This window comes from Taudactylus pleione, unplaced genomic scaffold (genome assembly GCF_031769625.1).
Source record: "Taudactylus pleione unplaced genomic scaffold, aTauple2 ptg000652l, whole genome shotgun sequence".
NCBI classification, from domain to species: Eukaryota; Metazoa; Chordata; class Amphibia; order Anura; family Myobatrachidae; genus Taudactylus; species Taudactylus pleione.
Window position 1 is genome coordinate 9,172,462 of NW_028285054.1, and position 16,137 is coordinate 9,188,598.

The window sequence follows — 16,137 nt, forward strand, 5'->3', positions numbered from 1 at the left end:
GCTGCTGCTTTAAGGATGCAGGTGCGGCTACAGCCCACACATTTCACAAAGACCGAAAAAAAAAGAACAATATTTTAATTGTTTGTGTAGAACACTTTGAGGGTGTCACCACCCTTTAACAGACAGACGCACGCTTGTCGCTGCTGCTTTAAGGATGCAGGTGCGGCTACAGCCCACACAATTCACATAGACAGAAAAAAGAAGAATATTTTTATTGTTTGTGTAGCACACTTTGAGGGTGTCACCACCCTTTAACAGACAGACGCACGCTTGTCGCTGCTGCTTTAAGGATGCAGGTGCGGCTACATCGCACACAAGTCACAAACACATTAAAAAAATAGTTTTTTATTTTTTGGAGCACTTTGAGAGTTACACCACCCTTTAACAGACAGACGCACGCTTGTCGCTGCTGCTTTAAGGATGCAGGTGCGGCTACAGCCCACACATTTCACAAAGACCAAAAAAAAAAGAACAATATTTTAATTGTTTGTGTAGCACACTTTGAGGGTGTCACCACCCTTTAACAGACAGACGCACGCTTGTCGCTGCTGCTTTAAGGATGCAGGTGCGGCTACAGCCCACACAATTCACAAAGACAGAAAAAAAAAGAACAATATTTTAATTGTTTGTGTAGCACACTTTGAGGGTGTCACCACCCTTTAACAGACAGACGCACGCTTGTCGCTGCTGCTTTAAGGATGCAGGTGCGGCTACAGCCCACACATTTCACAAAGACCAAAAAAAAAAGAACAATATTTTAATTGTTTGTGTAGCACACTTTGAGGGTGTCACCACCCTTTAACAGACAGACGCACGCTTGTCGCTGCTGCTTTAAGGATGCAGGTGCGGCTACAGCCCACACAATTCACAAAGACAGAAAAAAAAAGAACAATATTTTAATTGTTTGTGTAGCACACTTTGAGGGTGTCACCACCCTTTAACAGACAGATGCACGCTTGTCGCTGCTGCTTTAAGGATGCAGGTGCGGCTACAGCCCACACAATTCACAAAGACAGAAAAAAAAAGAACAATATTTTAATTGTTTGTGTAGCACACTTTGAGGGTGTCACCACCCTTTAACAGACAGACGCACGCTTGTCGCTGCTGCTTTGAGGATGCAGGTGGAATCTAGACGGGATTTGGAACCGAGGACACACTACCTCCATCAATTGTCTAAATCCCACTGCACTAATGTCGGATACCGGACGCACGTCTAACACCAACATAGCAGTCAAGGCCTCAGTTATACGTTTTGCTTCAGGATGACTGCTGTCGTACTTCATCCTCATCGCTAGGGACTGTTGGAGGGTCAATTGTTTAGTAAAAGTAGTGATGTTCCTACTTCCTCTCTGGGATGATGAACAACTCCCAGCAGCAGCAACAGCACTAGGAGGAAGTGGTTCTTGATCTTTCCCTATTTTATTTTTATCGGAGAAAGTTTGGTCCTCCATTTATGTTATATTGATATATATACGTGCGGCTAAAGCGCACACAAACACAGAAAATATTATTTTATTTTTGCTGGAGAGTAGTGCACTTTGTGGGTTACACCACCCTTTAAGAAATGAGCCAGCCGGCTATTTACTTATGGGACACAGGCGCACGCTTGGCGCTGCTCCTTTGTTGATGCACGTGCAGCCACAGTGCACACAATTCACAAACACAGAAAATAATTTTTTTTTTGGTTTGGACTGGAGTGTACTTTCGGGGGTTACAGCACCCTTAACGGTCAAGCCATCCGGCCCTTTACTTATGACACAGGCGCACGCTTGGCACTACTTTGTTGATGCACGTGCGGCTACTGCGCACACAATTCACAAACACAGAAAATAATTTTTTTTGGGGTTTGGACTGGAGTGTACTTTCGGGGGTTACAGCACCCTTAACGGTCAAGCCAGCCGGCCCTTTACTTATGACACAGGCGCACGCTTGGCACTACTTTGTTGATGCACGTGTGGCTACTGCGCACACAATTCACAAACACAGAAAATAATTTTTTTTTTGGTTTGGACTGGAGTGTACTTTCGGGGGTTACAGCACCCTTAACGGTCAAGCCAGCCGGCCCTTTACTTATGACACAGGCGCACGCTTGGCACTACTTTGTTGATGCACGTGCGGCTACTGCGCACACAATTCACAAACACAGAAAATAATTTTTTTTTTGGTTTGGACTGGAGTGTACTTTCGGGGGTTACAGCACCCTTAACGGTCAAGCCAGCCGGCCCTTTACTTATGACACAGGCGCACGCTTGGCACTACTTTGTTGATGCACGTGCGGCTACTGCGCACACAATTCACAAACACAGAAAATAATTTTTTTTTTGGTTTGGACTGGAGTGTACTTTCGGGGGTTACAGCACCCTTAACGGTCAAGCCAGCCGGCCCTTTACTTATGACACAGGCGCACGCTTGGCACTACTTTGTTGATGCACGTGCGGCTACTGCGCACGCAATTCACAAACACAGAAAATAATTTTTTTTTTGGTTTGGACTGGAGTGTACTTTCGGGGGTTACAGCACCCTTAACGGTCAAGCCAGCCGGCCCTTTACTTATGACACAGGCGCACGCTTGGCACTACTTTGTTGATGCACGTGCGGCTACTGCGCACACAATTCACAAACACAGAAAATAATTTTTTTTTTGGTTTGGACTGGAGTGTACTTTCGGGGGTTACAGCACCCTTAACGGTCAAGCCAGCCGGCCCTTTACTTATGACACAGGCGCACGCTTGGCACTACTTTGTTGATGCACGTGCGGCTACTGCGCACACAATTCACAAACACAGAAAATAATTTTTTTTTTGGTTTGGACTGGAGTGTACTTTCGGGGGTTACAGCACCCTTAACGGTCAAGCCAGCCGGCCCTTTACTTATGACACAGGCGCACGCTTGGCACTACTTTGTTGATGCACGTGCGGCTACTGCGCACACAATTCACAAACACAGAAAATAATTTTTTTTTTGGTTTGGACTGGAGTGTACTTTCGGGGGTTACAGCACCCTTAACGGTCAAGCCAGCCGGCCCTTTACTTATGACACAGGCGCACGCTTGGCACTACTTTGTTGATGCACGTGCGGCTACTGCGCACACAATTCACAAACACAGAAAATAATTTTTTTTTTGGTTTGGACTGGAGTGTACTTTCGGGGGTTACAGCACCCTTAACGGTCAAGCCAGCCGGCCCTTTACTTATGACACAGGCGCACGCTTGGCACTACTTTGTTGATGCACGTGCGGCTACTGCGCACACAATTCACAAACACAGAAAATATATTATTTTTTTAGCACTTGGGGGGAGCACCCCTGATGGACAGAGCACCCCCTGGACAACACTACAGCACCTCTTTAGGACTGGGACACTGCACAGGACTTTGGAGTGGACACAGCCCCTATGGAGAACTGACTGCACAACACAGTCCAGCCAGCCCCTATGGACTTTGAAGTAGTGGACACAGCCCCTATTAACAACAGCAGCACAGCACAACACAGCCAGCCCCTATGGACTTTGAAGTAGTGGACAACAGCAGCACTACACTACACTACACTACACAGCCCTAACTCCCACCCTCCCTCTTCACTGTCCACAGCCGAGTGAGAAAATGGCGCCGACGTGGGTACCTTATATAGGATCCAAAACCCGCGAGACTCGGAAGGCGGGATGATGACGTTTTGCCTCGATTTCAGATCCGAGTCAGGCGGGAAAAGTCGAGCCTGATTCGGATCGGACTCGGATCAGGGGGGCTCGGGGGGGTTCGGATTTCAGAAATCCGAACCCGCTCACCCCTACCTTACACACATCTGTAATACTTAGCAAGACTGCAAAACCATCGGTACAATCGCGTACCATTGCAGCCTCACGCACACTTGCACAAGCCCTGACCTTACTCAGGAATTGCTAACCTCGTTGCACGCTATGAATACTCAGGCTGCATATGGTATCGCAATGGCTAATTTATGCATGCCCCTGCAACGGCGTTCAAACGCATTGGCACGCCTGCATTTCACCGAACACCCCCCATCACCTCCCCCAAATGGTACTTACTGTCAACCACTCTGCGATGGGTCTGTGTAGTCACTGCGATCGCAGTCCCGATCGCAGTGGAGTGTCCGTGCTCGTACATTGCGATGCATGAGCAGAACTCAACAATCGGCCGATTACATGCGTAATTGCAGTTGCGATCGCTGCTGAATCAGGCCCTATATTCAAAGTTCTTCAGTTAGTTCTGCCTTGAAAATCATTAAGGCGTCAGGTGGTAAATGCAGTATCTCCCCCCTGGAGTGACAGTACTGCAGATCTACTGTTTACAGAGTAGATTTAAGATTAAACAAAACTTTTTGCCTCAAGTCCCATTTATAATTATGGTAGAACTTGTACCAACTCTGTGAAAGCTAATATCTGACTTTGTTGCTTGAGATGTTTGACTAAACAGAAGGAAACACGAAAAAAAAATTATAATTAAAATACAAAATATACTGTATACCTAAAAGATGTTTGTTTTTTTTAGTGTTCTTTTTTTTTAAAAACTGGACTCTATAAATCTGAGAAAAATATACTGATGATTCCCAGTCCGGCAATGCTGCCAGCTATATATAAAACTTTCTTTCTTTTACTTCTTTAACCAGTAACCAGTGCTACTCACTCAAGAGTATATTTGTCAGTGTTGGTGATGGGGGCCACTGAAATTATCATTACTTCTCGCTGTATATCGCTGTAATAAGAAAATTAATTTTCAGGGCTATTTATCAAGCTGTCATACCTGGACAGAGGCTCTGAAGGGAATCGGTATGATTCCCAATCGGTTGGAATCCCGAGAGCGGCTGCCCGACATGGGTGAAAATCCCGATCGTCCCTAAGGTAAGTATTCACTAACCTAATTCCCTACCCTAACCCTCCTTAGGAGTGCCTAACCCTAACCTTCCCCCCAGTGCCTAAGCCTAACCCCCCCTTCCCCACCGCCTAAACCTAAGTCCCCCGGGGGGGTGCCTAACCCTAAGTCCCCCCCAGGGGTGCCTAACCCTAACCCTCCCTCCCCCTAGCCTAACCCTATCCTCCCAGGGGGTGCCTTACCCTAAGTCCCCCCCGGCAGCCCTAAACCTAATCCTCCCCCCCACGCGGCTGTCTGTGCTCGGCGCCCGGCATCACTTCAATTGGGATGCCGGGCGCCGGTCTCCCAGCGTCGGTAAAATGACAGGCGTCTAGATTTAGATGCCTGTCATTTAACCCTCACCGGGAAAAAGCAGTCGGGAAGCCGGCTGTCGGGATTAGGTCCGCCGGCTTCCCGACTGCATACCCTCTGAAGAGCCCATCCTGGTAATGAGTAAATAATAAACTGATAGTGTAAGCTAGCACTTTACTGCAGGGTTTATACTCAGCTGACCTACTGCACACGCACGGCCCGTGTTATGTGCAGGTGTAAGATACCAGAGAGGCTTCACAAATCCCTTTTGCACAAAATAAATAAATGGCATTAGCTTTCAGGGGACCAGTCTCTGAAAAGCTTGCTTTTCGGGGCTTTATAAATTGGAGAAGAACATAACCTCATGGAAGAAAATGATGAGGACTGCAGTATCATGTGTTACTTATCTGAATGAAGGGGATATTTCTTTATATCTCCTGCGTTCAGCCTTTAGTAAATTATTATAATACGAAAATGATGTGCAAATTGTTGTTCTGCATGATTTAAGGGACCACAAAGCTTGATAAAATAGGCACCCCAGTGTGCTCTTCCTCTTGTGCAGTGATGGTGTGGAGAATCCCATACTCATAGAAGCTCAGATAACTTCCTCCATGCAGGTGTAACACTGCCATATACCCAGTGGTAGACAGGGCTGGCCCTGCTGGCCTCCTGGACCAACTTCCCACAGACTGTGAAGATGTGACTGTGTGGACCAACAGAAACCCAGAAGTTCTCTGAAACATTTTGTCCACCTAGAGTCCCACTCTGCACATCACCAGGCCGGATGAGGCCAAAACTATGGGTCCCTCTACTACTCAATCACCCAATAGGTACCATTATAATTTGCCACTAATCTGAACAGCAAGTATTTGTAGCATTATTATCTGCTGTAACTTGCTTCATTTTAGGTAATACCTGTTACCAACCTGGCATGTGCATAGACTTTCCCTGCTTCTTGATTATGTACCCATCAGTCTCATATTGTCAGAGTGATGCCAAACAGTACCATCCAGCCTTTCCTATCTCACACCAGTGCTGCCTTTCTTGACCCCAACCTCAGTTATGCTCGGTTCTCAGCTCTCAGACCTGCCTGGTACCAGGGGCAGCCCAGTGTCTAAAACTGGGGCTGAGACCTGTGGGTGCCTTGCCACATAGAAATCCCCCCCTTGTAGGGGACCCTGGTGAAAACCAGTCCTTGCCACACAAGAACCGGCAATAATTGTTACCAGCACAGAGGATACACAAGTTCACCCACAGCCTGTGGGCACAAAGCTGCTTTCTACTTACAATTGTATCCAATAGAAATATATGGCAGAAAAGCACCAAAGAATGAAACACAGATAATCTAAGACAGGGGTGGGGAACCTTTTTTCTGCCGAGGGCCTTTTTGATATATATCATAATTTGCGGGTCCAGTGCAGGCCACACCCCCTCCGTGTCATGTCAAATGGGAGCGGGGTCACAATCGTCAGTGATTACAGCAATGCTGAGGATGCTCCGGAGAGCTGTAAGGGCAGTGATGTGACCGTCTGAAGCGTCCTAAGGACGCCCCAGGCGCACTGCTGCATAGATTCTGGCTGCAGGGTGCCATTCTAGGTACCCTCCTAGCCAGATGAGGCTAGCAGAAAAAAGCTCTGAAGGCCAGACCAAATGATTCCACGGGCCTTATACGGCCCCCGGGCCTGAGGTTCCCCATCCCTGATCTAAAGCATCAAGTAAAAGAATCACAAGGATTTCTACAAAGCAATAATCAGGCCGTCTGAAGTTGGCAACCACCTTTTAATTAGGCTTAATGGATAATGGGAGAAGGCCTGAAGGGGTGTATCATGTGCATAAGTCAGCAAGTCTAAAAATATATAATAGTTAAGGGCAGAGCAGGTACTGACGAATGGGCGTATTTCTTGATCGCATTAAAGGGTGTTTCAGTGTTGACAGAGAACTGCAGTGAACTAATCTGAATATGACGGGGTATGAAAACTATGCAGCTGAAATATCATTAGCAATGTCTCCTGATAACTGGGTCAACAACCCAAGCGACGTCCACATGTTCTAGGCACAACTGTCTATGGAGGAGGAAGCCGGCGGTGAATGGAGAGGGACTGGGACTAATAGACAGTTGTTTTGTTTGGCAGATCAGTGCTTGCTAGCTGCAGCTGGAACCCTTCTGTGTCCAGGATCCAGAGTATCACGCAGCACTGAGTCAGCAGCACCATGAGCCAAGCAAGCGCAGGATTATGGGAAGCTCTTATCTGTATCATGTCAATGTGTACACAGCAGCATACTGTATACATCGTATGTATAATGTATATACTAGAGATAACATATCACAGGTGTTTAGCATTATGAACATACAAACAGATGTGTAGGTTTACTTATTACAGGATTCTTAGCTGTGAGTAACGGAAGGGGAAAGAGATCAATTCCGCTTTCTAAAAACACAGACAGACTGCTGTAATTCCATCCCAGGTGCAGAAACTGCATGGGCTGGAAGTTGTATATGTTATTATGTCAGCAGCTGGTCAGCAGATGGCTTCTGACTAAATTAACCCAGCAGGGAATATAGATTGTAAGCTCCACTGGCTCATAGTCGGTTGTGAATGTTCAAATATGCTCTGCAAAGTGCTGCGTAATATGTAACCTCTTTATCAATAACTGTTATTTGAATAAATCATATATATTTATATAAATAATGTGTACACTGTATATATAGATGCGATCTGTACCTTTTCCTTTACTGCAAAGAATATTGTTTGTCTTATAATGTGTCTGTCTGTTATTACCCAGTTTTGATCTATTAATGTTTCCAATTGTAAAGCGCAATGGAATATTGCGCTATATAAGAAACTGTTAATAAATAAATAAATAATAATAATGTACAACGTGTTATATGATGTTCATAGCATAATTCCAGCTTCTCACTTTCTTGAATCTAAATCTGCTATTATAATAAATAGGAAACTATTCTTTGTAATAAGTCTTTATCTGCATTCATTAAAAGAGCAATTATATTGTTGGGTTATTATTAGTATCAATGCAGATACACAGGTTGAGTAGTGACATCTACTGGTAATATAAAAACTGCAATCACTATCATGTGCTATACGTACTGTATTCATAAGGGCATGTTGTCACAGGGCCATAACTAGGGGTGTGCGAGCATTGCAGCCGCACAGAATGCAGAGTCCTGTGGTTGGCACCGTCGCTGCCTCACATTCCCTGCATCAGGCTAGGGTATGCAGTCGGGAAGCCGGTGGACCTAATCCCGACAGCCGGCTTCCCGACTGTCATATCCCGGCAAGGGTCTAAAAACAGACGTCGTTATGCCGACACCTGTTATTAGACATACGCCGGGAGCCCGAGATCCCGATCGAAGGGACGCCGGGCGCCGAGCGTGGATAGCCGCATGGCGGGGGGGGGTTGGGTTTAGGGTTCCCAGGGGGGACTTAGGGTTAGGCACACCCCCCCACGGGAGGTTAGGGTTAGGCTAGGGGACGGAGGTGTTAGCGTTAGGCAACCCCGGGGGGACTTAGCGTTAAGGGAAGGGGGGGGTTAGGTTTAGGCACTTAGAGGGGGGATTAGGGTTAGGCATTGGGGGGGAAGGTTAGGGTTAGGCACCCCTAAGGGAGGGTTAGGGTTAGGGGGTACAAATAGGTTAGTATATACTTACCTGGGGACGATTGGGATTTCCTCCTCTGCCGGGATGCCGCTGCCGGGATTCCAACCGCCGGGCATGGGTCCGGTGGTAAATCATAACAATTACCAGGCTACTACATACATGCCTACTTTCCCGGAAGTCGTAACCCAGAAGGTAACCCCCCGGAAGGTAGAGTAGGCATTTCTCCCGCATTCTGCCCACTTCATAGTGAAGTGGGCAGAATGGGGAGAATTTCCTACGGCGATCGTGGGTCCTCGTGTAGGGGGCGGGGCTTAATGATACGATTCTTATTGACTCGAACCGTCGCAACCCACCTGTTTGTATGGCAAGTATGGGCTAGTATGGTGCCTGGAACGGCACCCTGCATCCAGAATCGCTGCTGCCTGGAGCGTCCTGAAGCTGCAGACATGGACATCGCAGTCTATACAACCCCCCTCCTGAGGATGCCCTGGGAACTGCCATTCTTCTGGGAGATGGTGGCCTGACCCTCTCGGCATGACTTATGCGCTTGAGGGGCGTGGCCGACATAAGTGTGACGGCGCTCTGTAATCATTACGTCAACATTTAAAATGTCGACATGGTTGTGTCGACAGTAAAAATGATGAATTCCACAGTGTCGACATAGGCAACATGGCCATCATAATATCAACAGTCACAATGTCAACAACATGTCACTGTTAGGGTTAGGTCTATGGTTAGGGTTAGGGTGCAGTTAGGGCTCTAACACTGTGAAAACACCATGTCGACATCCTGGTGTTGACATTCTCAGTGTTGACATTTTATACCCTAAGTATGTCATTGGTTTATATTGTGTTAGTTTAACAGACAGTATGATTTAAAATGACAGTTATTTCATATAGGCGTAACAAGTGTAAACTATATTATTAGCACATGGGGAGGCTTCCTTAAAATGCATACAATGGAAAACACAAAAATATAAATGTAAGTTTATCATCAGTGTTGTCCCAAGTTCCTAGGGCATTTATAGACTGAATATTGCTTCAATACTTAAATGGCTGTATACACTCTGCGCAGTGACGTAACTATAAATTTTCCTCCTCCCTAGCAAAAAAGTTTCTAGCGTCCCCCCTCCCTGGTCAGAGATTTACTACGATTGGTGGAGAGAAGTGTGAGACAGCATGCCATTATATATTTCCTCGTACCACTGCCCACCAACCTGTCTCCACTCCCCTAAAAGACCCCGGCATCACGCACCAGTATCGGCCCATTAATGACAGCCCCTCACCACTATGAGCAGGGCAGGAGGCACTGGCTGTCAGTTACATCTGCTCCCTGTACTGTTATATGGATTGTTTACATTATTTTCTGTGTTTACTATATGTTCAGTCACAGAACCATACCTCCCATGGGCACGGCATCTGTTCACCTGTGTAGGGAGAGCCTGGGGGCTGCCCAGCATCTCGGAGAGTGCAGGGCATGCCCCCTATAATGACACCAAACGGAGGTTGTTCCGAGGCTCCGCCCCATTTCTGCAAAGCCACGCCCCTTCTAGTGGAAACTCCGCCCCCTTTTGGACACGCGTGCCTCTGGCGTGCGAAGTGTCCCTCTTTGAGGAGTAGAAAAGTTGGGAGTTATGCAGAACATATAGTAAACATAGAACATAATGTAAATACTCTGCCAAGACAAATCACGTTCAGACCCTAAACCAGCGTACTGTAAGTGTTTCAGACCCTAAACCAGCGTACTGTAAGTGTTTCAGACCCTAAACCAGCATACTGTAAGTAGACAAGTTACAGGGATGTAGTCTCATTACCGACATCCAAGTCCTGGCAAGGGACTTAAGATAGGTGTCGAAATACCGACGCCTATCTTAATCTTGATGCCGGAACGCCAGAGGATGCCAGACCAAACGAGATAAGTCTGGGGCTAGCGATAGCACCGGGGGGGGGGGGGGAGGGTTAGGTTTAGGGAGCATAGCAGGGTTAGGGTTAAGTTTTGGGGGGGAGGTTAGGGTTAGGCACCCCCAGGGTGGAGGGTTAGGGTTAGTTTTAGGGTGCGGTAAGGGGGGTTAGGGTTAGCCACCCCTGGGGGGAGGTTAGGGTTGGGCACTAGAGGGGGAGGTTAGGGTTAGGCACCACTAAGGGAGGGTTAGGGCTAGGGGGGAGGATAGGGATAGGGTACTCACCTACCGGCGTCGGGATATGAACCGGAACTTCATACCCATTCCAAGTTACAAATCAGGCATGAAACCCAGGTATTTCAATTTACACATGTCAATTTTAAATGACAACCTGGAAATTAATCCTTCGAGCTCATAACAAATAAGGATAAAGGGCAAGACCGTGAGCACCCTGGACAGTGTCACCACCCCTCATGTAACGGTTACCCGGTAACCCTTATCCTTGTGGCTCAGCCGAGACCAATCACAGCCGGGGAGGGGCGGGTATGGGGAGACAGCGCTGAGGTTTACAGAGTACCTGGTCTCACTGGCAACTGTGGGGATTGGAACGCTGAGGTCTGTGGGGACCGTTGCTACGCTACTGACTTAAGGTAGATGAGCCCTACTGGGATTTTTTTTTTCATGCTGATGGAAAATTTTAAAATAATAGAAATGATTTGCTCTGAATATTTTTTTTCTTTTTTTTTTCAATGTGAAATGTGAATGATAATAGAAAACAGCGATTGGTCGAGTTGTTGTTTTTTTTAACATTGCTGCAATACACATCCCTGTTACATGTCAGTTTCCTGTCATATCTATTTTAACTTTATTAACAACTTAACAAAAGTACAAAACATATACACTACAGTAATAGTTGCAATTATGCATATGAACAAACATTACTCTTTGATAACCAACTACAGGGTGAGTCTCCCATATCCAAAATGCTTGGGACCAGGGGTATTTGGGATGATGGAATATTCTGTATTTTGGAATATTTGCATATCATAATGAAATATCTTGGGAATGGGACCCAAATACACACACAGAATGCATTTATGTGTTATATACACCTTATACACCCAGCCTGAAGGTCATTTTATACAATATTTTCAATCATTTTTTGGCTCAAACAAAGTTTGTGTACAGAAATGAAATTAATTTATGTTTCATATACACCTTATACACACAGCCTGAAGGTAATTTTATACAATATTTTTAATAATTGTGTGCCTTAAACAAAGTTTTGTGTACATTAAACCATCAATAATCAAAGTTTTCATTATCTCAGTCATGCCAAAAAAATTCCGTATTTCAAAATATTTGGATATGGGAGACTCAACCTGTGTAATATTAGTCCCATCTTGGTTATAAGTTCTGTCAAATTTGATTGGCTCAGTCTTCATCATCTACCTCGCTTCTGCTAATCGTTACCTTGTTGGTGGCTTGGTGCAGAATTCTGCATAGTTTATGGTTGTGTCTGTTGCCAACTAGAATGACTTCCCCTATGTATAAGCTTCCCATGCTTTTCTTTTGGACACACATACAGAGGCCTTTCTTCCAAATATTTTAATATTCTACAACTCAGGCTTTAACTTTGTTGCATTGTTTATATGACGTTTTCTCTATTTCTCTTAAGAAGTCATACTTTGAGAAAATCTGAGGTGATATTCTCTCCATTAGGTGCAGTAAAGGGGCCTATCCCATAGGCTACCTGAAAGACTGAACTTCTAGCGTTCAGACCTTCACGTCGCCGAGGTGCAGTGCCTGCACTGAACAGCGTTAACTGAATTTGATTCAGTGCAGGAGTCCAACCTCCTATCTCTGAACATGCCGAACCTGATGAGCGTCGTCAGGTTGACGGGCATGTTCAGTAGACAGTCAGGGGCGGCAAGGACCCAGCATGCACGCGCATCGCTGGTCCTTGCCGGCTATCCATTACCCGACTTTGTGAACAATGCGACCAAAACCTCCTGACTATTGCTGACTACGGAATGCCCCCAATCTTGTGCTTTCTTTTCCTTGTTTGTAGATGAAGGCATGCCCCTAAGCCCTATGACCCAGGCATGATGAAAACCACACCCCATGTCCCAATTTTCACTCAGCTAATGTTGGGACTTGGGAGGTATGTATGTCATTGCTTTGTCTCCACTTTCATCCATCCAGAAGTTCGCTCTTGACATATTCTAAAGTGAACTCATCATCTGGTTGAGGCTCAAATGCAGTGAAAAGCATTTCATAGCCGTCTGGACGATGTTAGGGGTCCAACTATGCTACAGAGAAGCCTTTTATGTCAACACTGTGTAGACACTCTTCAATTTCTAACATACTCCTTATTAGACCTAGATTTAGTTTGACAGTTTTATTATTAAATATATCTCGCTGAGATTTGCTTTTTTTTTCATGAGTTTTCTGTGGCTGTTGCACATCTTTTGGCTGTTCCCAGTGTTGGTCTGAGGCATGAGGGCCACCATGGAACACAGTGGTAGGGGCTCAAACTTAAGGGGTGTGGTCAGCCATCAAAGGGGGTGTGGCAGCCAACACAAAGTGAACTGGCCAACCATTACAGAGCACATGCAAAAAACAGGGCCCCTTTATAAAGGAGAGGACAGGGGTTTGTCAGGACCACCCACTTTGATTGGCAGGAGGGCTAATCTTGGTGTAGTTTCCATAGAAACAATTCAAGCACCCAAGTTCATCCATGATCCTACTCCACCCCTAGAGGTGGGGGTGGGGTCCTCAGGCAATGGGGCCCACCGGGGATTTCCCCTGTACACCTGTGGGCCAGTCCGACCCTGGCTGTTTCACATGTATATATGTGCACAACTGCATCATCATTCATGCTAAGAGTGGTGGTGCTTTCAGCATATTTGTCTTTCTTCATCTGATCATCTAGTAGTGGAAGAGGCCTGACCTGTAATTTATGTATCCACGTACCGTCCCTTATTAGCAGTATCGTCACTCTCACCTTCCATGTCTGGTAGTTCTGGTTTGTCACGTTGGCCAATGCGAACATTATGGGTTTGCTATTAACAAGCATTTTATTTAGGCTTCTGGCTTTCACTGTTGCCATGGACCCATAAAATCAGCCGCTGATAACTCAGAACATTTTATAAGTTAAAGATGTTTTTATTATCTTACATAGCATCATCACTGTCATCTGTCAGCTTCTAGCGCCCACTCTTCTGTTGTTGTTTTTTTTCTACTATTGTTCTACTATTGTACAAATTACAATGAAATAATATTACCTATGATCAACCTGGTGCAAGTTACACCCTGAAAAATAGTGGTTGCTATGAGTTACAGCATCTTATAAATAAAATAAGTCCGGCAATATGCAACACATCTGATGCAGAAGAAAGAATGAATTCTGTCCCTGATTCAGAGACCTTATGCTAACCCGACGGTTAGCGCACATCTCCGATGGTGGGAGGTGGACTATAATAAAAGATCCACTAACCTGGAACGGTTTCAGGAATGTCTCCTCCATCGCCAGCCTGCCGTACTCTGTGAACAGCTAGATGTGGGCAAAGAATAAGTGGATTAAAACATATCTGTCATTGTGGGTTCCACACTAACATGTTATGACATTGGCAATTTAAGGTAATCACATTGGCATACACACTTATCAATTGTTTGGCCGATGTGTCTGCGCTGACATCACAACTGGGCGGGCATTTACATTTGCCCACTCAGTTGAGATGTCTGTCACCGGCGGGTCCCTGCAGCAAGTGTTTGGGCGGTCGGCGGGTCACCCGTAAACACAGCTAGACGCTCCGATAGATCTGCAAGATATATCGTCATCGGCTGTCCTGCAGGGCAGATGCGATATGTCTGTACACACCGGCCGATGCCCTACAGATATATCGCCCGTTCAATGGACTTAGAAACATGAGCAGTTGTCAAGACCCTTCCTAACAACAAATCGCCAGTATAATACAGCCAGGAAGTAGCCGGAGAAGGGTGAGCTGTACTGGGAAGTTGGAGCCACGGAGGGACCATAAGGCTTGTGGTAGTGCTTCTATTTTATATGCTCTTATCTAAGCTCTGGCTTGCATTATTCCTTAATCATTTAATACCCATTCATGGACCTGTTGAATCACTAAGCACTGAAGCATTTTTTTTTTAAATAATGGATTTATCAGGATTGCATGAAACATCTTATAAAGCGTTGGGCCAAGGTGTTTATACTGTTGTCCCTTTAAGTCTATTTCTGTATACTGAGTAATGGTATTTATGTACAGACCAATAGGTTACTAAGCTAGGTAAGATGGTATCCCTGCATGCAATTCCCAGCTCCGCAGTATGAGGGTCTTAGGCAGGAGTGAGTCAATGGCAGCTAGTACAGATATCAGAGTTGCATGAGTGAGTAAAAAAGCCTCATTATGTAATATCAATCAACTGTTGGCCGGTATGAATTACATATACCTGGAGTATAACGCAGAGATCTTTAGTCATGGCTACGATGTCAACTTGGATTTTTTGGGGTTAGGGGGGCACTTTCTTATAGGTATATGCATATTATTTAATATTGCATATTCTCAGTTGTCAGGTTGCTAAGCGGAAGAGATGGAAGAAAAGGTATATTTTCAGGAAGCCGGCAGACGCAATGCCGACCGCCGGCTTCCCGACTACTTAATCCCGGCGAGGGTTAAATGACATTTTACCGGCGCCTGGTATCCCGATCGAAGGGATGCTGGGCGCCAAGTGCGGACAGCCGAAGGGGGGGAGGGTTACTTTAGGGCTCCCGGGGGGGACATAGGGTTAGGCACCCCCCGGGAGGTTAGGGTCAGGCTAGGTGAAGGGGGGGGTTAGGCACCCCCGGGGGAAGGTTAGAGTTAGGCACCCCCCATGGGGACTTAGGTTTAGGCGGTGGGGAAGGGGGGTTAGGTTTAGGCACTTAGAGGGGGGGTTAGGGATAGGCACCCTAAAGGAGGGTTAGGGTTACGGGGTAGAATTAGGTTAGTTTATACTTACCTTTAGGACGATCGGGTTTCTTCCTCTGTCAGGCTGCCGCTGCCGGGATTTGAACAAGCGGTAAATCATACTGAATGCGGAAGAAAACAATTGTTGTGCTATATTTACCTGCAAGTGCTGTAGGTCATCTTCTTGGACATTCTGTGACAAGTTATAAACCTTCAAAATAAAGAAAGCAAAACATATAGAGCCATTTATTAGTGATTATTTCTGCAGGGACAGAGCCTCTTCTCTCATTCTCACACAGCGTCTGCAGAACACATTTCTTCTGTGGTAACTGTTAGATTTCCTTGTAGCAATCTTCAAAGCAATCCGACAAACATGTACGCATCCATTCCCAGGAACCAGTGACAACCCTGACAGTGCAGCCTATTAATCCACTATGGGCCACTGACCTCATTGTGGCATGAGGCACATGATGATGTCA

At 46.0% G+C, this 16,137-nt stretch overlaps 1 protein-coding gene across 1 annotated transcript in view; it reads right to left on the reverse strand.

Annotated features, from left to right (window-relative positions):
• Positions 1-16,137, reverse strand: part of ATL1 (atlastin GTPase 1) — a 72,094-nt gene that overhangs the window by 38,527 nt on the left and 17,430 nt on the right. Inside the window, exons 5-6 of the mRNA XM_088455357.1 lie at positions 15,819-15,869; positions 14,194-14,250 (exon numbers count right to left, since the gene is read on the reverse strand). Of these exons, the coding sequence (XP_088311483.1) occupies positions 14,194-14,250; positions 15,819-15,869 (108 nt within the window). The remainder of the gene's footprint in view (positions 1-14,193; positions 14,251-15,818; positions 15,870-16,137) is intronic.